Source organism: Mobula birostris, chromosome 1 (assembly GCF_030028105.1).
Source record: "Mobula birostris isolate sMobBir1 chromosome 1, sMobBir1.hap1, whole genome shotgun sequence".
NCBI lineage: Eukaryota > Metazoa > Chordata > Chondrichthyes > Myliobatiformes > Myliobatidae > Mobula > Mobula birostris.
In genome coordinates this window covers 117,511,445-117,538,849 of record NC_092370.1, presented here as the reverse complement: position 1 = coordinate 117,538,849, position 27,405 = coordinate 117,511,445, and the positions used below count along the sequence as shown (strand labels likewise).

General features: G+C 41.8%; 1 protein-coding gene and 1 long non-coding RNA gene across 3 annotated transcripts in view; one reads left to right on the top strand and one right to left on the bottom strand.

Moving 5' to 3' along the window:
- Positions 1–27,405, bottom strand: part of ano10a (anoctamin 10a) — a 55,788-nt gene that overhangs the window by 25,488 nt on the left and 2,895 nt on the right. For both annotated transcript variants that reach the window (XM_072260928.1, XM_072260935.1), the window contains exons 2-6: positions 14,490–14,642; positions 13,590–13,772; positions 12,631–12,765; positions 10,554–10,673; positions 1,800–2,369 (exon numbers count right to left, since the gene is read on the bottom strand). In XM_072260928.1, coding sequence (XP_072117029.1) covers positions 1,800–2,369; positions 10,554–10,673; positions 12,631–12,765; positions 13,590–13,772; positions 14,490–14,634 — 1,153 coding nt within the window. In that variant the 5' untranslated portion in view covers positions 14,635–14,642. The remainder of the gene's footprint in view (positions 1–1,799; positions 2,370–10,553; positions 10,674–12,630; positions 12,766–13,589; positions 13,773–14,489; positions 14,643–27,405) is intronic.
- On the top strand, positions 24,336–26,978 carry LOC140199234 (uncharacterized). The gene is made up of 2 exons (XR_011886387.1): positions 24,336–24,606; positions 26,811–26,978. It is a non-coding gene; the product is annotated as an uncharacterized lncRNA (long non-coding RNA).

The following is a 27,405-nucleotide window of genomic DNA, read 5'->3' as shown; positions in this document are numbered from 1 at the left end:
GGAACCATCAACAGAAGATCTGCTCTTTAAAATGCAGATGGCATAGCAGATTCTCCAATGCTGTACACTATTTCTGCAGAGGAAATTTAAAAACTTCCTGTTTATGTCTTGTGGAAATTAGTTGCAAAAATCTGTACTACTTTATTCAGTCGTGACATATTTACTTCTAATATGCACAGCTTCATTTCAATTACGTGTACATCTTGCACAGACAGATTTTTACTGGATTCACAATGTTACAATCATTTAAGATAGTCTAATAGAGATGCAAGAATGGTTCAGGGCTTATTTGTGACTCTGGAAGTTGTATTTCCCCCCTATTTCATGGCTACACTCCAACTGGAATGGCATTAGCAGATTGGCATCAGGAAATGAAAGGGAAAAAAAAAAGAAATATTTGGAAAATCACCTAGTATCCATTAAGAAAAAAATATTAATTTTTAATGGTCAATTTCCATTAGGAACTTCCAAAAGAAGGGACTTTTTGCATTCCTACACCTTTCTAAACAAGAAGACGGTCCAGCATTTAAAAATCCACAAAGTGCCAATAAACCCAGCATGAAGCTTGCATGCAGCAAGTTTGTTTTAAAGTGAATTTGGTGTAAAATAAATATAGGTCATGACATTTGGGAAACACTAATTCGCACAGTGCCATGGGATCTATATGCAAGACAGGGACTTAGTTAACATCTGCCAGAAAGTGACCCATGGATAACACTCAGGTTTTTAAGCTACAGTTTATAAACCTCTTGCCCATCATGCTAATTCCCCTTCAAGCATTATTCAACCACCTCTACAGTTCCAGGTTAGCTGTCTTTACTAATATTCTATGCAGTCTCTTGTTCACCTCAAACTACTTAAAGTAATTAAAATAACTTGTGATGATCTCTCTACTGTGGCCAATTGAAGAGAGTGCGATGTAAAATAACTTATCCAAACTGATACCCTAGCTCCCACAGATCACAGTAAAACTGCTCGATACAAGGCCTTTAATTTAGTAAAAATATCAAGGCATTTCAAATTGGGTGTCAAACTTTGATTGACATGAGATATTACAAGCTAACCAAATCCTGAGTTGCACTCTATCCATTATTACCATTACTGTACTTAGTCCAGTCTCTTTAAATTCATCTGATTGCTCCTTCCGTGATTTATATAAAAGTGTCATCTACATTGCTTGTTTTTCCATTTTGTCATTACACAGATCCAATGATGATTTGCCTCCTCCTGTAATTTGTGATCAAGTTTATCTTCAGCAATTATTTTCATTTTCACAAATATTTCAATATGCTGTACCTGGTACCACAGTGAGCTGACTGGCTCAGAGTCACACCGATTGCTGATCACTTCTCCAATATTTTTAAGAATACTTTTCTCTCCCCAACCCAAAAGTATAATGGGCAAGTGAGCAAACTAAAATAGGTAAAGAGGGAGATAAAAGTGAAATGCTTTCCCAGCATCTTGTCACCTTCACATTAGCTGTCATTCTGAGAAACAGATGTCAAGAGGAATAACTGGTGCCTGAACCAACCTTTTGAAAGAAATACCAAATAACCTAACTGCTGTAGGCCTGCAAAGTTCCTTTTTCCTTCATGTGTAATTGAAAATGTGTTTCTGTAATCCATTCAAACAGCATGGAAAAGATTAACTTGCTAAAACAAAATGTCACATCTTGTCAGTTCTTTCTTTAAACCACTTTAAATAGCATTGACCAGTTCAATTAATGAGAAAGCTTTCGATAAAAAGTGCAAGAAAACTACAAGTGACGCAAGTTGGCCATTGAAATGAGTGTGACTTACCCCAAGAAGTTAACCATTCAGCAGCATACTTGTAGATGCGATTCATGACTTCAATCACTACAGCATAAATTATACTAGGACAGTACAACAAGATGGAGCTAAAGAATGATTGGGCCTCTTTATCATAAGCTATTACAAAATCCTCCATCTGAAAGTAGACCATCATAACAAGAAGGCAGAAGTAAAGGCTCACACAGACAAAGGGCATAGAAATAAGGTAGATGCGCAACTGCCTCTTGTAAGTAGGGTACGTGGGCTCTTCTCTGCCAGTTGCTGGGTTAAGTCCCAATATTCCATGAAAACCAGGCCGAGGCTCTTCAAACTGTCTCTTCATCAACAGTGTCCCCCACTGGTAGGAAAGTTTAGCACACCAACGTTTCCAAACTTCCAGGACGATGGTTGACCACAGGAGGTTAAAGGTGGCAAACACTATATACTTATCATAATCTTCCCAAGCAAAGAAATAGTAAGGCACACCAATTATAGCCATGGGAAATAAAGCAATGGTGAAATACTCCAGAAAAGCAAAATAGAGTGCAATATTCTGTCCAAAATATTTCTTGATTTCATCTACAATGAAGAAAGAAATGGAACAGTTAATACTGCTTAAACTGCTAATTATTTCCAGCAGTTGCTATTTTTATTTCAGATTTCCAGCCTCTGCATTTTTTAAAGATAAAGAATGGCCTAACATTAAAACCAGAGGCAATTGTGATCAAACTCAAAGATTGATTTAAAAATCAGTGAATAAAATCCAGGTTCAGGTGCACAGTACAAGCAAATGGGCAAATTTCCAAACTATTTATTTCTCTTGTACTGCACAAATCAGAATGCAGTAAAAGATAAACAATTTACAGTGACAATGTGAAATCTCACTAACTGCACAGTATTCTACAGTTTTCAACTGACATTATGAGAGTTGAATTAGAACTATACAGCACAGAAACGGACTCTCCAGCCCATCAAACACTTATTTACACTCATACCATTTTATTCTACTATTCACCTGGGGCAGTCTACAGTAGCTAATTAATCCACTGACTTGCGCATCTTTAGAATATGAGAGGAAATCGAAACACCAAGTGGAAACCCATGTGGTCACAGGGGGAACATGCAAACTTCACACAGAAGGCACCAGGAGCTTGTGACTGAATATGGGTCTCTGAGGCTGCGAGATAGCAGAGTGACCACCTGCATCCTGTGGCACCCACATTTATTCCAGCTTTTCGGGAAATGCAATACAGTGCAAAGTATGGAAGGTGTGCACGGTAGCACAAATAGTATCACAACGTCTGATTTTGGAGATTATTTCAGAAGATTTGGCTTCAACAGCAGCTACCAAACTGATGTTATAATGTACCTAAAAGGACAAGGGTAGAGGGCACATTTCAACACCTGTACCTATAGGTTCTGCTTCACATCACAAATCATACCTCCGATCTTTCATTCTCACTTAGACTAAATCCTGGAATTTCTGACCTAACAGCACAATGAAAGAACCTTCAGGGGAGAGATTATAACAAGTCAAGATGGCAGCTCACCACAATCTTCTTAAAGGCAGTTAGGGACAGGAAATTAATACTGGCTTTCCCATAGTCATCTAGAATGTTGTTACCTATGGGATATGAGCTATGTGATGTGTAATCTTGCATTGTGCAATTAGCAAGTTTACATCCCCTACAATCAAATATAGGCAATTCAGTAAGTAATTTTAATGAGTAGCTTAAATTCAGGAAGAGTTACACAGGCTAGGGACCAATTCTCTCAGAGGCAACCTTATTGAGATCATCAAGCTTTGAAGAGGTTTGATGTTATAGAAAGAGTTCTTTCCACAAGATCAAAACTAAGGTGGAACATCAGAATCAGATTTAGTATCACTGATGCATCTCACGAAATTTGTTTTGCTGCAGCAGTACAGTGCAAGACACAAAAATTACCATAAGTCACAATAAATAGTGCAAAAGAGGAATAATGAGGTAGTGTTATATGATGCTCAGTGTTAAACACAAAATAAACACCAAAGCAGATAGAAAATAATTTAATTCTTGGAAGCCAGCATCACCATCATTCAAATATCCCCTGCTCTTCCCAACCTACCACAGATCACTCATTTTTCCAACATTTTCCAATTTATAAATGTGTTTCATTTCTAAAAGGTTAAAAGCCTAAAATGACATTCCCTTCTCTCTTCACTGATGCTGCCCAAACTGCTGGGCATTTCCAGACGTTTTCAGGATTCGCTAAAGGGTGGTGAAAATGTGCAACTTGTGAGCACAGAATAATTAACACACTGTGGTAACAGACTTGACATTTTTATAGATGCTTTCAAAGAGAAGCTGGAAATGGAAAGAAATAAATAGAAAGATGTAGATGTAATTAGAATGATGCTTGTATGCAGCGTGATGAGTTTACATTCTACTTTGGGCTACATTAGGAAGCCAACTTCAAAGTAAATTTGCTCACCAGGGAACAAACACTTCTTTTTCACTGCCCACCATGTAGCTCTTCAAATCACTGCCAACTTCTGAAATGATCTTTCAAAATGATCCAGACAAGAGAATATATTGAATTGATGGTGCAACGAACGTAGAGAAAGATATGCAGATATTGTATTTATTAATAAAGTACATGTTTGAAATAAAAGATGACAAGTTTGACCCATTCTCTGCTTCTGAGGGTGCTGAAAATCTGATTCAGAAAAAACAGGCTATGTGGCAAGAACTAGCTGGAGTGGATAGCCAAGCTGAAACAGAAGTGGGGAATGTGGAAGGAACACTCCATCTTAATGGCAGGAAAGCATCTGGTCTGCATGTGTGAAGTGCATTCAGTTCTGCTGTATGTAACATTGTGTCTCATATAACACTCCTGTCTACAGCAATCACCCAAGCCACCTTCCATTTCATCTGCAACTCCAGATTGGATCACCCACAAACGGTCACAGTGAACAGGTTTCCTGAGAATGGGGGTTAAAACACACCCACAGCCCTCATCCTGATGGCCATCTCTGCAAGTGAACAATATTCTAAGAAGTGAATGAAAGCGTCCAAACATTAGTTACCAGACGTGCACACTATTTTACCCGACTACAGGGATAATTTCACAACCATAAACTGTACTCCATTGCTATTTTCTGTTCTTAAACACTCTACATTCCTTTGCAGCCTCTGCGTAAGCCTCACGATTACTTTAAAAAAAAACTTTCAGTACTTTATTTCCATTGGTATGACAGCTCTGCAGTTCCTCATGAAGATGGCTAAACCAATGTGACCTGTCACCCTGCCAAGTTCAAACAATAGGCATCAAAATAACATGAGCCAGTTCATATTTCCTAATTATATTTAAAATCTGACTCTCCCGGGCAGAGACACAAACATTTGTCTGCTCACATTCCCCATGAACAAATGAAAGGAAGCTTTAAAATTAAAGCACATTGTTTATTCAGTGACATGACAGAATGGTTATAAGAGAAACAAATGTGCTTTGCAAGCTTATTTGTAAAGCAATCATATCTGAACAAAGAAAATATCAGGGTCTGCAAAAATTATGAAGAGCAATTCACAGTGTGACTGACCTATTAACAGTAATGAGCAAGATTGTATCCCTATTGACCCATTGCCCCCACTTATCCTCTGCACTAATCACAGGATTGGCAGTGCAGCAAATCTGAGGCAAGACCTCAAAAGTTTATAAAATTATGAGAAGCATACATCGGGTGAAAATTCAAATACTTGAGGACATGCATTTAAAGTGAGATGGGAAAGGAGATGAGTGGAGCAAGATTGTTTTTTACCTGAGAGAGTTGTGGGGGCCTGGAACGTGCTGTTGGTGGGGGGGGGGGGGGGGGGGCGGGGGGAGGTGACGAGGTACAAACAAACACGATAGTGATGCTTAAGAGGCTTTTAGACAGACACGTGGGGGAAGGAGGGATACAGATCATGTAAAGGCAGAAGATATTAGATTAATTTGGCATCATGTTCAGAACAAACATCATAAGCCAAAGGCCCTGTTGCTGTGTTATACTATTTTATGTATTGCTTCCAATCTGCAGCCTTTGTGATCTGGAGTAGGTCACAAATATCAAAAAGACCTCAAGCAACACAATCCACACTGACAATTCCCTCCCCAAGGCAAATCCCCTCCCTAAACCAAAATCTATTAAAATAATCCAAAATAAATACATTTTAAATAAGAAATGCTTTAATACTTTAATAAAGATCATTTTTTAAAAATATACGTTTACTTTTGCTTTAACCTGACTACAGAATATAATCAACTTTTTGGATTACATCACCAGGACTATGTTCAATACTTAATCTTTATTTCAAAAAGGTGACAATACCTTTAGTATTTACTACTGTCAAATTAGCAAGAACTATACGGACATTAGTGGAGTTCATAAAACCCTTTTCATTTTTTCTGATCTGAGGAAAATGGATTTATATTCACCACCCTGAGTTCTTCAACAATGTCCTTTCTTTTTAGTGAATTCAGAAGAAATATTCATTTAAAGACCTACATCCTGGGGCTTACTCACAGTCAATTTCCTGGTCCCTAATGATCCTACACTTTCCCTGAATAATCTCTTTCCCAGAACATACTTATCAAGTACTTTGTGATTTTACTTCATTGTGACCAGAAATGATATATTGTAGCCTTCTGTACGCTGTACGTACATACATAACATTAAAACTAGCCTTCTCAATTTTCAGAACATAAATTTATTGCTCATCTTTCATTTTTCATGACCAACTTGATAGATATAGACGTTATCTGAATGCTCTCCCACTGTCAGTTCAATCACTTGACAGAAGAGGTACTGTAGATGCTGGAAATCTAGAGCAATACACACAAAGTGCTAGAGGAGCTCAGCAGGTCAGGCAGCATCAACAGGTGGGAATAAACAGTCGATGTTTCAGGCAGAGACAACTTCATGAATCCTGAAAGGGTTTCAGCCCGAAACATGGACTGTTTATTCCCAGCCATAGATGCTGCCTGACCTGCTGAGCTCTTCCAGTGCATTGTGTGTATTATAGTCAGCACTTGCTACCTTTCCTTGCACTTCAATTTTAAGCAAATTGCCATTTGCTTTATAATGAGGTTAGTGAATCTGTATCCCCTATGCTCTATTCCACCTGACACTTCTTTGTCCATTCTCCCAATCTCTCCAAGTCCTTCTGCAGACTTTCTGCTTCCTCAACACTACCTGTCCCTCCACCTACCTCTGCATCATCCACGAACTTGGTCACAAAGCAAACAATTCTGTTATCCAGATCACTGACATAGAAGGTGAAAAGTAGAGGACCCAACACCGGCCCTTGGGGAACACCACCAGTCACCAGCAACCAACCAAAAAGGCTCCCTTTATTCCCACTCGTTGCCTTCTGCCAATCAGCCAAAATTCTCTCCATGTTACTATCTTCCCTGTAATATCATGGGTTCTTATCTTGTTTATCAGCTTCATGTGCGGCACCTTGTCAAAAGCCTTCTAAAGATCCAAGCAAGCTCTTTCAGAACCCTGGTGTGTCATCCATCCAGTCCATTTGACTTATCCACCTTCAGACCATTCAGCTTCCCAAGCAGCTCCTTCCTAGTAATAGTATTTACACTCACTTCTGCTGCTCCAACTCTTATGCAAGCTGAATGCTGCTGGTAAACACATGGAATGATGGAGAGGCCACTTCTAGTTGAGAATCTTTCATTGATCAACTCCAGGTAGTTAACCCAGGGCGATAAACAGTGATCCCAATTATATACAACAAGGAGGAATGAAGACATGCAAGGACAGCCTCATGGTGATTGTTAGGGCACTATCACACACAGGACATCTTTCAGTGATTATGGAATAGGGACAGCAGGAAGCAAGAACCAACCAGTCTTCAATAATAAAACTTAATGAAATACGAGGGGTGATTGATACGTTCGTGGTCTAAGGTAGGAGTCAATTTTAGAAAACCTAGTACATTTATTTTTCCTACATTTACACACTTAGTCCAGCGGTCGTGGAGCATACGGATCCCTTCTTTGTAGAAGCTGGCGTCTTGGACCTCCAGAAGTGGTCCACAGCAGCGGTGATTGTCAAGTTCGTGGCCTAAGGTACAAGGAGATGAGTTATTAACTTCAAACTTTCTGCACAATCACTCAAAGAGTTGACACGTGCATGCAACGAGAGCTGTATAACTCATCTCCTTCTACCTTAGCTCATGAACTTATCAATCGCCCCTGCTGTGGACCACTTCTACAAAGAAGGGATCTGTATGCTCCATGACCGCTGGACTAAGGATGTAAATGTAGGAGGGGACTATGTTGTGTGACGACAAACCAAGTTATCAGAAGATTGATGCTAATGAGAAAGAGATAAGGGAGACAATGGAGGAACGTTCAAAATGTTAATGAGAGAGTAGAGAGGGATAACAGAGAAGAAACACAGTTCAGAATATTGACAGACCGGTTGCTTTGAACCTGAACTGTTTGAAGTTTGATGGACAGGCAATACCCCAGCAGGGGGATAAAAAGAACAGGTTCGCTAAGGCACGACACACCACAAGATCACGAGATAACGAGACCCTGGAAGAGCGGTGTGCCCCCACAAGTTGGTGGGAGTTGGAGGTCTGGTTCGTGGGAACCAACCATAGACGCACAGGGTGAAAAGGGTACGATCGGTGGGAACCTGGTGTGTGTGTCCGCCCCTGCCTGGGTGCCGGGTTCACCGCAGAAGAAAGGTCGTATCTGGAACAGAGGGGTCACAGTCGGTGACCACAGAAGACATAAAAGGGTCCGCCCGAAACCACCTGTGAACTTCAAAGGTCTGCTGAATCTAATTTGCATTTCTCTCTCTCTCTCCCCAACAGCACAACAGCGATAACTGCGAACTGTACTAAGCTGAACTGAACTCTGTGTCACTTGAGACTGATCATTTTACCCCTAGACTGCGATAGAGTTTGGTTGATTCCTATTACCCTAGTTCTGTGTACATGTGTTTTATCATTGCTAACCTGTTGCATTTATATCCTTACGATTAGAGTACTGTGTTACTTATTTCTTTAATAAAACTTTATTAGCTTCCAGTAATCCAGACTCCAACTAGTGGTCCATTTCTGCTGGTTTGGCAACCCAGTTACGGGGTACGTAACAGTTGAAAAATAAATATGCTAGGTTTTCTAAAATTGACTCCTTCTACCTTAGGCCACCAACTTATCAGTCACCCCTCGTACAAAGTGTCAACTAGTTTTGAAACAAATCAACAGGGTGCAGGCTGCTGGCCCACAATTAGATCAATTGAGTGGTATCATAACAACTTCATAATGAACGTGGGCAAGACCAAGGAATTGATAATAGACTTCAGAAAGGGGGAGTTGGGAGAACACATACCAATCCTCACTGAGGGATTGGAAGCTCCAAGTTCCTGGGTGTCAACGTCTTTGCAAGATCTATCTTGGGCCCACTACATTGACGCAAACACCAGTGGCTTTACTTCATTAGGAGCTTCAAAAGATTTGGTACGTTACCAAAGACTCTTAGAAATATCGCTAGATATATGGTGGAGAGATTTCTGACTAGTTGCGTCACTACCCGGTACCAAGGCTTCAATGCACAGGATCGAAAGAGGCTGCAGAGGATCGTAAACTCAGCCAGTACCACCATAGGCGCAACCTCTTCCTTGAGTACATTTTCAAGAGGTGGTGCTACAAGAAGGTGGGATTCATCATTAAGGACCCTCCAGGACATTCCCCCCTTCTCAATTACTACCATCGGGGAGCTGGTACAGGAGCCCAAGACCCAAATTCAACATTTTTCGAAGAGTTTCTTCCCCTCCACTATCAGATTCCTGAATGGTCCATGAACAGCATCTCATTATTCCTCTTTAGCATTATTTATTTTTGTAACTTGAGTAATTTTTATGTCTTACACTGTATGGCTGCGGCAAAACAACAATTCTCACAACATACAGCAGTGATAATAAACCCGATTCTGATTTAGTCACAGTCTCTATAGTGATAACAGCAAAGGCTGTTGACTGCTTTGAATACTGTAGCAATAGTTGCAGTAGATTACGATGCCATGTGTTTTGAAATGAATGGCAAAAAAATACCATAGTTGAAATGGATTCATGTGATGCAAACTGATCTCAGAGGCTAGGAAGAGGAGATTCATATTTACACAGATTGATCTTGATTAGTAGCTCCATAAGATGGTTAGATAAATATTTAGAGGAGGAAATTTTAAGGGAAGAGAGGATTAATACAAATCAGATTAAACTTTCAAGAAGCCAGCAATGCAGCAAATGATTTTGTGGGCCACGATAAACAGAGGTCACAACCACAATTACTGTAATCTCCTAGTAAAACAGATCATTTCCTAAAGAAAAATGTCACAAATTGAGTAAAATTATGTGCGTCAACAATGCAGTACTACTAAGGTGGATGCACAGAATCGGACAGCACTTGAAATCTGATGAAGAATCGGTCCTGATTACTTATAGCACAGCAGTTTCAAGAACTAATGTGATCTTTATTCTGACAGGAAAATGTGGTTCTGTTCTATGCACATTACGAAAAAGACTGCCCATTAGCAGACCACAATAGTCCCTGGCCAGAAATCTGGGGTAACAAATCAGCTGTTACAACATATTGTGAAAATGGACTGTCTGACCTAAGGAACAAATACTCATCTGGCTGTACCACTGATACCATCAGGCTGAGTACTTATTACAAAATGCAATATGGCTTTAATCATTTATCAGATTTATCGACTTACTGATTGGCTGCAAGGCAACGTGTACGCGTTTATACCAGATGGAGCCCAGCCTTTTCAATTCTTCCTTGTTATGTAGTGGATAGATGTTAAGTAGTAGTCCACTGGTTTGTAACCGGCGAACTGGATAAAACAGAAGTTGTTCTTAATGCATAATCAATTCCTTTGCAAATTTTCATCGTACAAGACTCAATGTGCAAAAATTATGCAAATACATAAACCTTGGATGAGGGAAAAATAATCCAGACCTCCACTGATCTGCAGGGCGTTTCACAGCTAACATACTTTTGAAGTGTACTCATTTTGTTTTGTAGGAAATACACCATAGCAGCTAATTTGTGCAAAGTTCTAGCTGCTTGATAGTGATTAGTGTTTTTTTAAAGAAAACTACTGTAAGAGTGAAAAAAAACATTGAGCAGGACACCTAATTGAGGCTAGTCCTCAAAATAGTGTCATGTAAATGTTTATGTCCACTACTGAGAGCAGACAGTGTGTGTACTTAAAGCTGAACCTTTTGAAATTACAACTGTCTCTAAACCTCCAATCTTAACTATTGTATCAAATCTCTGGAATAGGGTTTGAACACACACCCACTGAGCTCTGACTGCAAAGTAAACAAACTGTTTGACTACCACCATACCCTTATCTGAAGTTATTACTTACCTTTGCTGTAAGGAATTCTGCTTATAATAGACTGACTAATCTTCAAGCAGTAAAATTGGAGCTCATACAGTGCCTGGAAATATATCAGTAAGTTTGCAGGAACTGAACTTAGCGAACTTATCAAGAGCAAACAGCAGCAAAGCTTTTGTTTTTTTCACAGAACAGATGAGTTGTGTGATTTGTCACTTTGTTGGTTGGATGCCAACAAACTGCTCTTCAGGAACCACTGCTTTATGTCATCTCCAAACGTCATTCATTGGTAATTCCTCAGAAATGGTGCTGGCGAGACACGATGACATTTTGCGGCAGGAAACAAATCTACCAACTATTCTAATAATAGTTTTTCTGGACTATGATCACTGCTACCACAGCCTTCAATTTCTCTTTGGAAGTTGTGCTTTTGAATCTTCTGTATTGTCCTGGCACTTTTGCAGTACCCTGAAGGATTCAGTGAACTGGACTCTAGAGGATGCAGGTATGGCTGCGGCAACCATTGCTGGAGCGCACTTGGGGAGAGATTAAAACTTCAGGTTTGATCAAAGCTGTGGGGCCCATGCCTGGGAGTGGCAAACAAACCAATGTTTAGCTGATTTAAGCATCAAACCAGATTAAGAAGATTAAGGTGTTGAGGCGGAAAGCAAAGGATGAACGGGTGTTCAGCTCACTACTCTGAGAGGCTTTAATTGCCTCGGCACTGAACTAGCTCTGTGACTGTGACCTGCAGCCACTGGGCTCCTGGACCGGCTACAGCACTGAACTGGCTCCGTGACTGTGACCTGCAGCCACTGGGCTCCTGGACCAGCTACAGCACTGAACTGGCTCCATGACTGTGACCTGCAGCCACTGGGCTCCTGGACCAGCTACAGCACTGAACTGGCTCTGTGACTGTGACCTGCAGCCACTGGACTCCTGGACCAGCTACAGCACTGAACTGGCTCTGTGACTGTGACCTCAGCCATTGGGCTCCTGGACCAGCTACAGCACTGAACTAGCTCCGTGACTGTGACTTGCAGCCATTCATGTTATTTGTTTACATTTTTATTGTTTGCACAATTTTTTTCTTTTTTTTTGTACGCTGGGTGTTTGATGGCCTTTGTTCTGTGGGGTTCTTTTTCCAGTGGGTTCTATTCGGTTTCCTTGTTCCGTGGCTGCCTGTAAGAAGATGAATCTCAAGATTGTATATGGTATACATACTTCAATAATAAATGCACTTTGAACCTTGAAGCCAAAGGTGGTTACATAAATCCGAATTCAATTCACTGGATCAGAGGAGATTCAATACAATGGTTGAAAATCACAAGGGAGAACATGGATACATTGTACAGTTTTGCTATATTACAAATGTTTGTATACATCTTCCCCATTTTCCTGTTCCCAAGTGACCAACTCTTGAAAACCCTAAACTGAAGTAACTTACTGATCGATTTCCCAGGATACAACTTTGCCTGTGGGTGACCAGGAACCATTGTTTCATTTATCGCCCTCAGATTTTCTAATTCGCGTTTAATAATGTACTGTCGCTCTGCCATTGTTAGAAAATCATAGCTGTCATCTGAAAAAAAAACAAATCTGTGTTTACACATTGCCTTTGCCATGATTTAATTTCATAAGGTCCTTCAAAATAACCTAACAAACAAGGTTTAAAACAAAGCCAAATATGCTAGGATAGGCAATTGAAATATTAAGGAAGTAGGTCTTAAAATGCATCATTCAGGAAAAAGGGGGGAATACAAGGCCAATTATGGAGAAACTTTCAGAGATTGGGCACAAAAAATTCAGACATATATAAATAACTGGGATATGCAAGAAATCATCATTGAGAGACTGCAGATACATCATTGTTTTCTAATGGCTGCTAAAGACTTCACTCCCCCATCACTGATCTTGTCCCACAACCAATGGACTCGCTTCATCTCATGTTCTTGATATTTACTGCTTATTTACTATTATTTTTTCTCTTTTGTATTTGCAGTTTGATGTCGTTTACACATTGGTTGTTTTCCATTCCATGGGTATGGTCCTTCATTGATTCTACTGTGTTTCTTAGATTTACTGTTTATGCTAGCAAGAAAATGAATCTTAGAGTTGTATATGGTGATATATATATATATATATAACACACACACACACTTTGATAATAAATTTACTTTGGATTTTAAACCTCTATTTCTGTAGAGGAAACTGAAAATCAGAATGAGAGTTTTACTCTAAATTGAGATATTACCATGCTGGGAAGACCCCAAATGCCAATTGAGGTATTAGCACTAGAATTCTGTAACTACCCAAGCCCAGCAGCACTGGCTCAATTCCTTTATAGATAACTTCTATAATTTCCAAACCATATGCTGCTAAAGATCTTTTTAAATGACAACTTACATGAGAAGTATTTGTAGTTTTCTTTGTTTTGGTAAGAAAAGGCTCTCATTGATCCATCCTGATACTCCTTAACTAAACTCAAGGCTTCGGCTCCCACCAATAATCTTCTCCAAGACGCTCCAATAAGATACACACGAGTTTTCTCAGCTTGGTCGTCCAAGGGTCTAATATTCAAATTGGTTCCTTTGAAATAAAAGGACAAATTCTTCATCATTAGACAGCTGATGGTCAACCAGTCACGATACAACTTGCAAGTCTTTACTGGTTACAATAGGTACAATGTACTGACGTTATTTCAGATGATCACAAAGTCCAAGTGAGAGGTACTAACATAATGCTGATGCTGTCCATGCTAGACTGAATGGGTGTTATAAATGCAGGAACTTAAAATGCACAACTTTAAAATCTTAGTAATTTTACCATAGTAAGTTGAAGGCTCTTGCAAGAACAGGGAAACTCATCATCACCCCCTCCTGTACCCCACCAGTCATGCCTCCTAATCTAAGGAGCACTCATTTTCTTTATACTGTTTTTATCTGCTAGTATTTTATCCCCAACAGCATGACTTTTAGTTTTGGTTACTAATTTTTGTGGCATCTTAAAGACTGTCTGAAAGACCAAAATAAACTATATCAACCTGTTTGTTAACTGTAATGTTAAAACATCCTGCTAATTATTTCTAAATACATTTTTAAAATCTTCATCCCTAAGGGATATTTATTAAACTTAACTCACCTTTTCCTATATTTCTAGTAGTGTTTGCTGTCTATGCTTTGTTTCTTACAACCTTCTCTCATTCTACCTTCCCTTTCTAGATTAAAGGTTCAATATGCATAATGATTATTATCAACCTTATTGCTTCAGACAGCATTATATGTTACATATGTACGTTATACTCACCACCCAGGTATTTTCTCTCTTTGATCCTTTGCATGAGCCATTCTATCGTCTCATTTTGTGTTTCTTTGGCAAATTTTAGTACCACCAGTGGGGTGAAAGTAAACTCAATGTCTTCAGAAATAGAGCTGTTTCTTTTCATTTTCATTCCACTTCCTGAAAAGTTAAATAAAGGCAGAACAGTTATTAAACCACAAGGAGATGGGCTATTCTGATAGCAGCAGATTCCCACAAATGTAAGATTGGATTCCCACTCCAACTAGTGTCTTGGTCATAGAATCAAAAAGTCAATTGGTCCAAGCTGACCAAAATTCCCATCCATGCTAGTTCCATATCGATCTAAACATTTCCTATTGAAGTACATGTCCAAATGTCCTTTAAAAGTTGTTAATCTACCTGCCTCAACCACTTCCTCTAATAGCTCATTCCATATACTGACCACTCTGAGTGGGAAAAGTTGCCCTTCAGGTTAAATCCTTCCTCCCTTACCTTAACCCTCTGTCCTCCAGTTCTCAATTCCCCAGGCCTGGGAAAAAATGTGTACATTCACCTTATCTATACCCTTCATGATTTTATACACCTCTATAAGATCACCCCACATTCTCTAGCCTGTTCAATCCCCTTCCATAATATCAGTCCTTTGAATCCTAGTAACATCCTTGCAAATGTCCTCTGCACATTTTTTAATTTTTTTTTATATAAACTGTTTAATTGCATCATTCCCATAGCAGGGTGACCAAAACGGAACATAATATTCCATATGCAGTCTCATCAACAACTTGTACAACTGCAATATAAAATCATGAAACATGGAATCTTAACTTAGTTACAAGCATGAGAGAATCTGCAGATGCTAGAAATCCATGCAGCACACACAAAATGCCAGAGGAACTCTGCAGACCAGGCAGCATTTATGGAAAAGAGTACAGTCGACGCTTCAGGCCGAAACCCTCCAGCGGTATTTCTTAACCTAGTTGTTCGCAGGTGGGACAGATTGTTTCTGGATAACACTGAGGAGAGAGGGAAGTGCAAAAAAGAAATGCTCTCAATGAGACATGAGCATTGTTTTCACTCAAATTAATCCCCACCAATATCAGCATATCATGCTACCAACCATTACATTTAGAGCTGAGTTAAAGAGCTGTTCAGAGCCAACATCTCCTATGCTTCAGGTATGAAGGACACATGAAAGATTTAGCCATGCATAAAACTGAGGCTCATCATGCCTCTCGAGTGAGGAATATCATTGGAACCACAATTGTACTCAGATGAAAGTCACCTTTAAGTTCTTATGTTACAATTGTAATTACAAAAATAAAATTCTATGGGTGCCAGAAATTGGAAATAAAAATAAAAAATGATGTAAACTCTTAGCGGGTCAGACAGCATATGTGGAGAGAGAAAAGAAAATTAATGTTTCAGTTCTGACGAAGCTCTTTATCCTGAAATGATAACTATTTTTTTCTCTCCACAGATGCCGTCTGACCTGCTGAATATTTCCAGCATTTTGTGTTTTATTTCAGAATTTTAGAATCAGCAATTTCTTGATTTTCATTTACCTTTTTTTAGGGGTACGTTAGCAGAGCAGGTTTTTGACCTAAAATATATCTCCCTCACCTGTTGAGCAATTCTTCAATTGAAAAAAACAAGAAATGTTGCCAATGGAGCAACTCATTCAGCTCTCAAAGTGATGAGACATTTTCAGAACGCACATTAATTTGTGCTAATATACTTTATCTGTGAATGAACGAAGCATTTTTTTTAAAAAAAGCTTAAATGATAATACTAAAAATCAAATGAAGTCTGCAAACACACTGTTGCTAACACTATACCATAAGACATAGGAGTAGAATTAGGTTATCTAGTCTGTTCTGCTATCAAATCCATTCTCCTGCCTTCTCCCCAATAACCTTTGACGCCGTTACTAATCAACCTCCATTTTAAAAATGACTTGGCCTCCCCAGCCTTCTGTATCAATGAATTCCACAGATTTATTACCATCTGACTAAAGAAATTCCTCTATATTTCTGTTCTAAAGGAACGTCCTTCTATTCTGAGACTGTGCCTTCTGGTCAGAGATTCTTCTGCTATAGAAAACATCCCCTCTATGTCCACTCTACCCAGATCTTTCAATATTCAGTAGGCTTCAATGAGATCCCCTTTCATTCATTTGAACTCCAGTGAGTACAGGCTCAGAGCCATCAAACACTGCTCACACATTAACCCTTTCATTCCCAGGATAATTCTCATGAAACTCCTCTGGACCCTCTCCAATGCCAGCATATCCTTTCTTAGATAAAGGGCCCAAACCTCCTCATAATACTCCATATCTGGTCTGACCAACGTCTTCTAAAGACTCAACATTATATTCTAATCCTCTCCAAATGAATGCTAATGTTGTATTTGCCTTCCTTACAACTGACTTAACCTACAAATTAACTTTTGCACCTCTGATTTCTGAATTCGCTCTCCATTTAGAAAATAGTCTACACCGTTATTCCTTCTACCAAAGTGCATGAGACAATCATTCCCACAGTTCTGATCAAAAAACTCCAAAACCTGGGCCTCTGCACCTCCCCCTGCAACTGGATCCTCAATTTCCTCACCAGGAAATCACAGTCCGTGCTGATTGGAAATAACATTATCAGCAAAGTGACGATCAACACTGACACACCTCAGGGATATGTGCTTAGCTTACTGCTCTACTCTCTCTATCCACATGATTGTGTGGCTAGGCACAACTCAAAAGCCACCTGTAAATTTGCCGATGACAACTATTGCTGGCAGAATTTCAGATGGTGACAAAAAGGTGTACAGGACTGAGCTGGATCAGCTGGTTGAGTGGTGTCACAGCAACTCAGCATCAGCAAGACCAAAGAGTTGACTGTGGACTTCAGAAAGGGTAAGACGAGGGAATGCACACCAGTCACCATCGAGGAATCAGAACTGGAAAAGGGTGAGCAATTTCAAGTTCCAGGGTGTCAATCTCTGAGGATCTATCCTGGGCCCAACTTATCAATCCAATTACAAAGAAGGCATGTTAGCAGTTTTATTTCATTCAGAGTTTGAGAAGATTTGGTATGTCACCAAAGACACTCGTAGATTTCTATGGATGTACTGTGGAGAACATTTTAACTGGCTGCATCACCATCCAGTATGGGGGCACAGAGTACAGGATTGAAAGAAGCTGCAGAAAGTTGTGAACAATATGGGTGGAAGTCAGGAACAGGAAGGGAGCAGTTACTCTATTGGGGGTATTCTATAGGCCCCCTGGTAGCAGCAGAGATACAGAGGAGCAGATTGGGAGGCAGATTTTGGAAAGGTGCAAAAATAACAGGGTTGTTATCATGGGTGACTTTAACTTCCCTAATATTGATTGGCACCTGATTAGTTCCAAGGGTTTAGATGGGGCAGAGTTTGTTAAGTGTGTCCAGGACGGATTCCTGTCACAGTATGTGGAGAGGCCGACCAGGGGGAATGCCATACTAGATCTAGTACTAGGTAATGAACCGGGTCATGTCACAGATCTCTCAGTGGGTGAGCATCTGGAGGACAGTGACCACCGCTCCCTGGCCTTTAGCAATATCATGGAAAAGGATAGAATCAGAGAGGACAGGAAAATTTTTAATTGGGGAAGGGCAAATTATGAGGCTATAAGGCTAGAACTTGCGGGTGTGAATTGGGATGATGTTTTTGCAGGGAAATGTACTATGGACGTGTGGTCGATGTTTAGCGATCTCTTGCAGGATGTTAGGGATAAATTTGTCCCAGTGAGGAAGATAAAGAATGGTAGGGTGACGGAACCATGGGTGACAAGTGAGGTGGAAAATCTAGTCAGGTGGAAGGCGGGAGCATACATGAGGTTTAGGAAGCAAGAATCAGATGGGTCTACTGAGGAATATAGGGAAGCAAGAAAGGAGCTTAAGAAGGGGCTGAGAAGAGCAAGAAGGGGGCATGAGAAGGCCTTGGCAAGTAGGGTAAAAGGAAAACCCCAAGGCATTCTTCAATTATGTGAAGGAAAAAGGATGACAGGAGCGAAGGTAGGACCAATTAGAGGTAAAGGTGGGAAGATGTGCCTGGAGGCTGTGGAAGTGAGTGAGGTCCTCAATGAATACTTCTCTTCGGTATTCACCAATGAGAGGGAACTTGATGATGGTGAGGACAATATGAGTCAGGTTGATGTTCTGGAGCATGTTGATATTAAGGGAGAGGAGGTGTTGGAGTTGTTAAAATACATTAGGACGGATAAGTCCCCGGGGCCTGACGAAATATTCCCCAGGTTGCTCCACGAGGCGAGAGAAGAGATTGCTGAGCCTCTGGCTAGGATCTTTATGTCCTCGTTGTCCACGGGAATGGTACCGGAGGATTGGAGGGAGGCGAATGTTGTCCCCTTGTTCAAAAAAGGTAGTAGGGATAGTCCAGGTAATTGTAGACCAGTGAGCCTTACGTCTGTGGTGGGAAAGCTGTTGGAAAAGATTCTTAGAGATAGGATTTATGGGCATTTAGAGAACCATGGTCTGATCAGGGACAGTCAGCATGGCTTTGTGAAGGGCAAATCGTGTCTAACAAGCCTGATAGAGTTCTTTGAGGAGGTGACCAGGCATATAGATGAGGGTAGTGCAGTGGATGTGATCTATATGGATTTTAGTAAGGCATTTGACAAAGTTCCACACGGTAGGCTTATTCAGAAAGTCAGAAGGCATGGGACCCAGGGAAGTTTGGCCAGGTGGATTCAGAACTGGCTTGTCTGCAGAAAGCAGAGGGTCATGGTGGAGGGAGTACATTCAGATTGGAGGATTGTGACTAGTGGTGTCCCACAAGGATCTGTTCTGGGACCTCTACGTTTCGTGATTTTTATTAACAACCCGGATGTTGGGGTAGAAGGGTGGGTTGGTAAGTTTGCAGACAACACAAAGGTTGGTGGTGTTGTAGATAGTGTAGAGGATTGTCAAAGATTGCAGAGAGATATTGATAGGATTCAGAAGTGGGCTGAGAAGTGGCAGATGGAGTTCAACCCAGAGAAGTGTGAGGTGGTATACTTTGGAAAGACAAACTCCAAGGCAGAGTACAAAGTAAATGGCAGGATACTTGGTAGTGTGCAGGAGCAGAGGGATCTGGGGCTACATGTCCATAGATCCCTGAAAGTTGCCTCACAGGTGGATAGGGTAGTTAAGAAAGCTTATGGGGTGTTAGCTTTCATAAGTCGAGGGATAGAGTTTAAGAGTCGCGATGTAATGATGCAGCTCTATAAAACTCTGGTTAGGCCACACTTGGAGTATTGTGTCCAGTTCTGGTCGCCTCACTATAGGAAGGATGTGGAAGCATTGGAAAGGGTACAGTGGAGATTTACCAGGATGCTGCCTGGTTTAGAGAGTATGCATTATGATCAGAGATTAAGGGAGCTAGGGCTTTACTCTTTGGAGAGAAGGAGGATGAGAGGAGACATGATAGAGGTGTACAAGATAATAAGAGGAATAGATAGAGTGGATAGCCAGCGCCTCTTCCCCAGGGCACCACTGCTCAATACAAGAGGACATGGCTTTAAGGTAAGGGGTGGGAAGTTCAAGGGGGGTATTAGAGGAAGATTTTTTACTCAGAGAGTGGTTGGTGCATGGAATGCACTGCCTGAGTCAGTGGTGGAGGCTGATACACTAGTGAAGTTTAAGAGACTACTAGACGGGTATATGGAGGAATTTAAGGTTGGGGCTTATATGGGAGGCAAGGTTTGAGGGTCGGCACAACATTGTGGGTCAAAGGGCCTGTACTGTGCTGTACTTTTCTATGTTCTATTAACTCAGTCAGCTCCATCATGGATACTAGCCTCTTCAGCAATGAGGACACCTTCAAGGAGCAATGACTCAAAAAGATGGCATCCTTCATTAAGGACCCCCCCCCCCATTACCCAGGGCACGCCCTCCACTCTTTGCTACCTTCAGAGAGGAGGTACAGGAGCCTGAAGGAACATACTCAACAATTCAGGAATAGCTTCTTCCCCTCTGCTATCAGATTTCTGAATGGACATTGAACCCAAGAAGTAGTTTGATAGCCCTTTGTAAATACCTGGTTTTCTGCATTAATTACTCATAAAATATGGTCTCATCTTCCTCTGGGCACAATAGTACACAAACACAATCTGCCTAAACCAATTACACACAAACAATTGTACATCTCGTCAATACTGAGTACACCATTTAAACAATCACAGCCTAAGCTCAAAGGCGTATGTGGATCTCAGGAGTAATGCCTTCTATAAAAGCTATCTGGAGTCAGGTGCGGCAAGCAGTGAAATGAGATTGGGGGTGTGGGTTGCAGAGGTGCCCTGCCTTGTAAAAAAAAAAGTCAGATACTGACAGGGCCTGCTCTTATCAAGAAAGATCTGTTTATTTGCACCATGCCTGGATCAAAACAACTTCCAGAGGACCTTAGAGGAAGAATTGTAGAGATACATGAAGCTGGAAAAGACTTTCAAAGCATTTCTAAAGACCAGAGTGTCCAGTCCATTCCAGCTGTGAAGCACGGTTGAAGGATCATCATGATTTGGGGCTGCTTTGCTGCCTTAGGGTCTGAACAGCTTGTATTCCTTGAGGGAGCAATGAATTGAAAATTGTGTCAAGCCACTTTACGGGAGAATGTCAGGGTGGTGGTCCATCATCTGAAGCTTAACAGAAGTTGGATGATGCAACAAGACAATGATCTAAAACACAAGAGTAAATCAACAACAGAATGGTTTAAAAACAAGAAAATCTTTTGTTTTGAAATGGCCACATCACAGTCCAGACCTTAACCCAATTAAGATCACAAAATACTCTGCAGATGCAACATTCACAACATGCTGGAGGAGCTCAGCAGGTCGGGCAGCATCTATGGAAACGATCAGTCAATGTTTCAGGCCGGAACCCTTTGTCAGGACTGAAGAGGGAAGGGGCAGAGGCCCTATAAAGAAGGTGGGGGGGGGGGAGGGTGAAAAGGAGGGTGGAAAGGAGAAGGCTGGTAGGTTCCAGGTGAAAAACCAGTAAGGGGAAAGATAAAGGGGTGGGGGAGGGGAAGCAGGGAGAGGATAGGCAGGAAAGGTGAAGAAGGAATAGGGGAAAACACAATGGGTAGTAGAAGGAGGCAGAACCATGAGCGAGGTGATGGGCAGCTGGGGGAGCGGGCAGAGTGACATAGGGATAGAGGAAGGGAGGGGGAGGGAATTACCGGAAGTTGGAGAATTCTATGTTCATACTAAGGGGCTTGAGACTACCTAGACAGTGTATGAGGTGTTGCTCCTCCCCCTCCCTTCACCGATCCCTATTTCACTCTGCCCCCTCCCCCAGCTGCCTATCACCTCCCTCATGGTTTCACGTCCTTCTACTACCCATTGTTTTCCCCTATTCTTTCTTCACCTTTCCTGCCTATCACCTTCCTGCTTCCCCTCCCCCACCCCTTCATCTTTCCCCTTGCTGGTTTTTCACCTGGAACCTACCAGCCTTCTCCTTCCCATCCTCCCCCCACCTTCTTTATAGGGCCTCTGCCCCTTCCCTCTACAGTCCTGACGGAGGTTTCTGGCCCGAAACGTTGACTCATCTTTTCCACGGATGCTGCCTGACCTGCTGAGTTCCTCCAGCGTGTTGTGAACCCAATCGAAATGCTGTGGCATGACCTGAAGAGGGCAAGGTATAATATGATTTGAAGAGGCATGATTAGGAATAGTCAGCATGGCTTTGTAAGTCTGACTGAATATTTTGAGGATGTTACGAAACACATTGATGAAGGTAGAGCAGTAGATGTAGTGTATATGGATTTCAGCAAGGCATTTAACAAGGTACCCCACGCCAGGCTTAGAGAAAGTAAGGAGGCATGGGATCCAAGGGGACCTTGCTTTGTGGATCCAGAACTGGCCTGCCCACAGAAGGCAAAGAGTGGTTGTAGATGGGTCATACTCTGCATGGAGGCCAGTGACCAGTGGTGTGCCTCAGGGATCTGTTCTGGGAACCCTAATCTTCGTGATTTTTATAAATGACCTGGATGAACAAGTGGAGGGATGGGTTAGTAAATTTGCTGATGACACATAGGTGGAGGTGCTATGGATAATGTGGAGGATCAGAGGGATCTTGAGGTCCAAGTCCATAGGACACTCAAAGGTACTGCGCAGGTGGACTCTGTGGTTAAGAAAGCATACGGTGCATTGGCCTTCATCAATCGTGGGACTGAGTTTAGGAGCCGAGAGGTAATGTTGCAGCTATATTGGACTCTGGTCAGACCCCACTTGGAGTACTGTGCTTAGTTCTGGTCGCCTCACTATTGGAAGGATGTGGAAACCATAGAAAGGGTGCAGAGGAGATTTACAAGGATGTTGCCTGGATTGGGGAGCATGCCTTAGGAGAATAGGTTGAGTGAACTCGGCCTTTTTTCCTTGGAGTGATGGAGGACGAGAGGTGACCTGATAGAGGTGTATACGATGTTGAGAGGCATTAATCATGTGGATAGTCAGAGGCTTTTTCCCCCAGGGCTGAAATGGCTAGCACGAGAAGGCACAGTTTTAAAGTGCTTGGAAGTAGGTACAGAGGAGATGTCGGGGTAAGTTTTGTTTTAAAAACGCAGAGGGTGGTGAGTGCGTGGAATGGGCTGCCGGCGGCAGTGGTGAAGATGGTTACGACAGGGTCTTTTAAGCGACTCCTGGCCAGGTACATGGAGCTCAGAAAAGTAGAGGGCTATGGGCAACCCTAGGTAATTTCTAAGGTAAGGATATGTTCAGCATAGCTTTGTGGGCCGAAAGGCCTGTATTGTGCTGTAGATTTTCTATGTTTCTAAGGTAGCTGAGAAACACTGATCAATTGAAACAGTCTTGTATGGAGGAATGGTCTATATATTTAATTTTTTTTTTTAAAAACAGGCTTGGTTATATATTGCAATGTACTGCTGCATAACAACAAATTTTGCGACATATGCCAGAGATATTAAAGTTGATTCTAATTCTAATACTGGCCCATTCTCCTAATCTATGCAAGTCAGAAGTTTCAACGTTTTTTGTACCCTGGACCAGTACAATTAAGAGATCTGTGGTCCCTAGGTTGGGAACCCCTGGTTTAAGTCCATCTGCAGCCTCCCTGCTTCCTCAACACTGCCTGCCCCTCCACGTATCAACCACAAAGCTATCAATTCCAAATCATTAACATACAGTGTGAAAGGAATCGGTCCCAACACTGATCCCCGGAGAACACCACTCGTCACCAGCAGCCAACCAGAAAATGCCCTCTTCATTTCTCCACTCTTTGCCTCCTGCCAGTCAATCAATTTTCTGTCCATCCTGGTAGTATAACCACCTCAAAAAATATGTTTTTTTATTTTCTTAATGCTGGATCGGGAGATGGTATTGTCCAGAAGGTTCTTTAGCAGTCAAGAATGAGGCACAAATGTTTACAGTTGTTTCATTAAATGTTCAAGGAAGGCATCAAGCAGTATCAGCTTGTAACAGCACAGTAACTAGCAGCAAGGAATAGGAAATAAGAGAAAAATGGCATGTAACAAAGTAACTGAGATCTCATATTTTCCCTTTATACTGCAAACTCAAAAGCTGGTTAGATGATGGGGTTTTATCTAATGGGAACAAGGGTAACATCTTAGGCTTACAGACAAAGAAACTAAAAAAATCTACTAAAATTTACAGACAGGTGAGTATACAAACATGAAGTATAAACAAAGTTAAACTACCTGAAAAAGAGCAATTTAAACCCCAATACAGCATCTGCGATATGGTATGCAAGATGCAGAATTAATACTTAATTGAATACACTGTGTTATGTGTGCACATAATAAAGAACTTCAGTTCCCAATGTGCAATGCAGGCGGTTCACCCGGAACCGGAAGTGTCGTTGGTAGCTGGTCGCATGCCGAGTCGGGCTGAAGCCATTACTGCACATAAAAATGTTTTTGTTTTTATCCATGTTGTTAACTTTTACAAGAACATAAAAAGGAATCAGAAGGCATCACGAGGTCTAAACACAGAGCGTAAATGAATACAGTATCACGTGCTACTGAAAAAGAGACGCTGGGTTCCAAAAGAGAGAAGCTGCCAGCCAGAGAGTATGTTGTGTCCTGAAGCTGCCGTTTTTCACTGAATTCACCAAGAGAGATTCGGGTAAGAGCCCAAAAATTCTGTCATGGATAAGTTGTCCTCCCACACTTATGCAGTTTACTAGCAATCTGATAACTGGAAACACTTCAAATTGCAATTCAATGTATATTTAACAGCGAATACAGCCAAAAGGGTGGATGAAAATTGAAGGCATCTATCTTTCTACAAATAATTGACGAAGACACTTTGGACATCTATAACAGCTTTCAAATTGATAAGACGGCTTTGAGATTGGACACTCAGATGACAAACTTTGTGAAGTATTTTGTCCCAAGTAAAAACATCACGTTCGAAAGATACAAGTTATTTTCCTGTGACCAGAAACAAGGTGTCAACTTTGACCAATACCTAGTTGAGCTTCACACACTGAGTAAGTCCTGCAAATTTGAAGATTTGAGAAACTTGCCAGTTAGAGACAAATTAGTTTGCAGGATCTCGGATAATAGACTTAAGAGAAATTTAGTTCCACAAAAAATTTAAAGCAGGAAAAGTTTGTGGGAATGTGTAGGACACTGGAGACCTCATAAGCACAAGCCAAGAAGTTGCGCAAGGCATAAGCAACAATGCGTGCTGTGATAACAGAGGGGCAGTGCACAAGGCATTTCTGAAAGCAACTGCTAAGCACAGAGGTAGGCTCAAACAGCAAATGTGGAGGTAGGCACTTTCCAAAGACATTTTCTGCAATAACTGTGGGAAGAAGAATCATTTTGCAAAGTGCTACAAAGCTGGGGCTACCAAGAGGAAGAGGCACATGGCTGATGAAATGGAGCAAGTTTTGGCAAGTCAGAATGTATTACTCCAGAGACTGTGCATGAGACAGTACACATCTTTCCCTCTCCACCCCTCTCCGCTTTCCGCAGGGATCGGTCCCTCCCCACGGATCTCCCATCTGGCACTTATCCCTGTAAGCACAAGTGCCACACCTGTCCCTACACCTCCTCTCTTGCCACCATTCAGGGCCCCAAACAGTCCTTCCAAGTGAGGCAACACTTCACTTGTGAGTCTGTTGGGGTCATCTATTGCATCCGGTGCTCCTGGTGCGGCCTCCTCTACATCGATGAAACCCGACGCAGATTGGCGGACCGCTTCGTCGAGCACCTCTGCTCCATCCGCCACAACAGACAGGATCTCCCAGTAGCCACCCACTTCAACTCTGCTTCCCACTCCCATTCAGATATGTCCATACATGGCCTCCTCTACTGCCATGATGAGGCTAAACTCAGGTTGGAGGAGCAACAGCTCATAAACCGTCCAGGTAGTCTCTGGCCCCTTGGTATGAACATAGAATTCTCCAACTTCCGGTAATTCCCTCCCCCTCCCTTCCTCTATCCCTATTTCACTCTGCCCCCTCCCCCAGCTGCCTACCACCTCCCTCATGGTTCTGGTTCCTTCTACTACCCATTGTGTTTTCTCCTATTCCTTCTTCACCTTTCCTGCCTATCACCTCCCTGCTTCCCCTCCCCCACCCCTTTATCTTTCCCCTTACTGGTTTTTCACCTGGAACCTACCAGCCTTCTCCTTCCCACCCTCCCCCCACCTTCTTTATAGGGCCTCTGCCCCTTCCCTCTACAGTCCTGACAAAGGGTTCCGGCCTGAAACGTCGACTGATCATTTCCACGGATGCTGCCCGACCTGCTGAGTTCCTCCAGCGTGTTGTGAGTGTTGTTTTCATCCCAGCATCTGCAGATTATTTTGTGTTTATGTTGACATGATTGCTGCCTCCGTTCCAGTATCTCCTGAAAGAGGAGATTAGGACAGCAGCAGGGACAGATGAAACAATGAAAGTATTCCAAGAGACAATACAGATAGGATGGCCAGCAACTAAGAATGACTGTGCAATGTGTATTCAGGATTATGGGGCATGCAGAGTTGAACTGTCATTAGTGAAAAGTTTGGTCTTCAAAGGGAACAAATTTATGATTCCAGTGTTGCTACATAAAGAAATGCTCCAGGAGATATATGAAGAGCATCTTGGTGTGGAAAAATGTAAATGAAGAGCTCGTGAAGTGATGTACTGGCCAAGAATGAACCTAGACATCAGCCAGAGCATTGCTTCATCTGAAATATGTTTTACCTACAAACCAAAGCAGCAAGCAAAACCACTTACACAACATTACGTACCAGAAGGGCCATAAGGGAGTGGATTTGTTTGATTGCAATGAGAAAAGTCATATTGTAGTAACAGACTATTTTTCTCAATTACCCAGAGATTGCAACACTGCAATCAACATCCAGCAAAGCGGTCATCACCTTCCTGAAAGCTGCGTTTGCGAAGTATGGAGTCCCATGTGAACTGGTATCAGACAATGGTCCACAACTTCAGCCGTGAATTTGAGTCCTTTGCCAATGACTGCCGGGGGGGGGGGGGGGGCGTGACATACAACTTCAAGCCCACATCACCCAAAATCAATGAAGACAGCTCGAGATGGATGAGAGGACTTCCACAAAAGTCTGATGATTTACAGAAGTGCGCCACGCAGAATGGCCTTTCACCAGCCCAAATGTCGATGAGTTGCCAAATATGCACTATCCTTCCAGTGCAGAGTTGACAGCTAAATGAACACACAAGATCAAATTGGCTAAAGAGAAAGGGAGAGGAAAAAAATCATGACAAGACTGTGAAAAGTCTACCAATCCTGAAGGCTGGAGATCAAATACGAATCCGAGATTGCAATTCTGGCACATGGTCCATGCAAGGATTTGTGCAAGAGGAAGTTGCTCCACATTCCTACCATATCTAGACAGAGCAAGGAACACCTCTGAGAAGGAACTGTGTGGATCTATGACCACAAGCTCCAACCC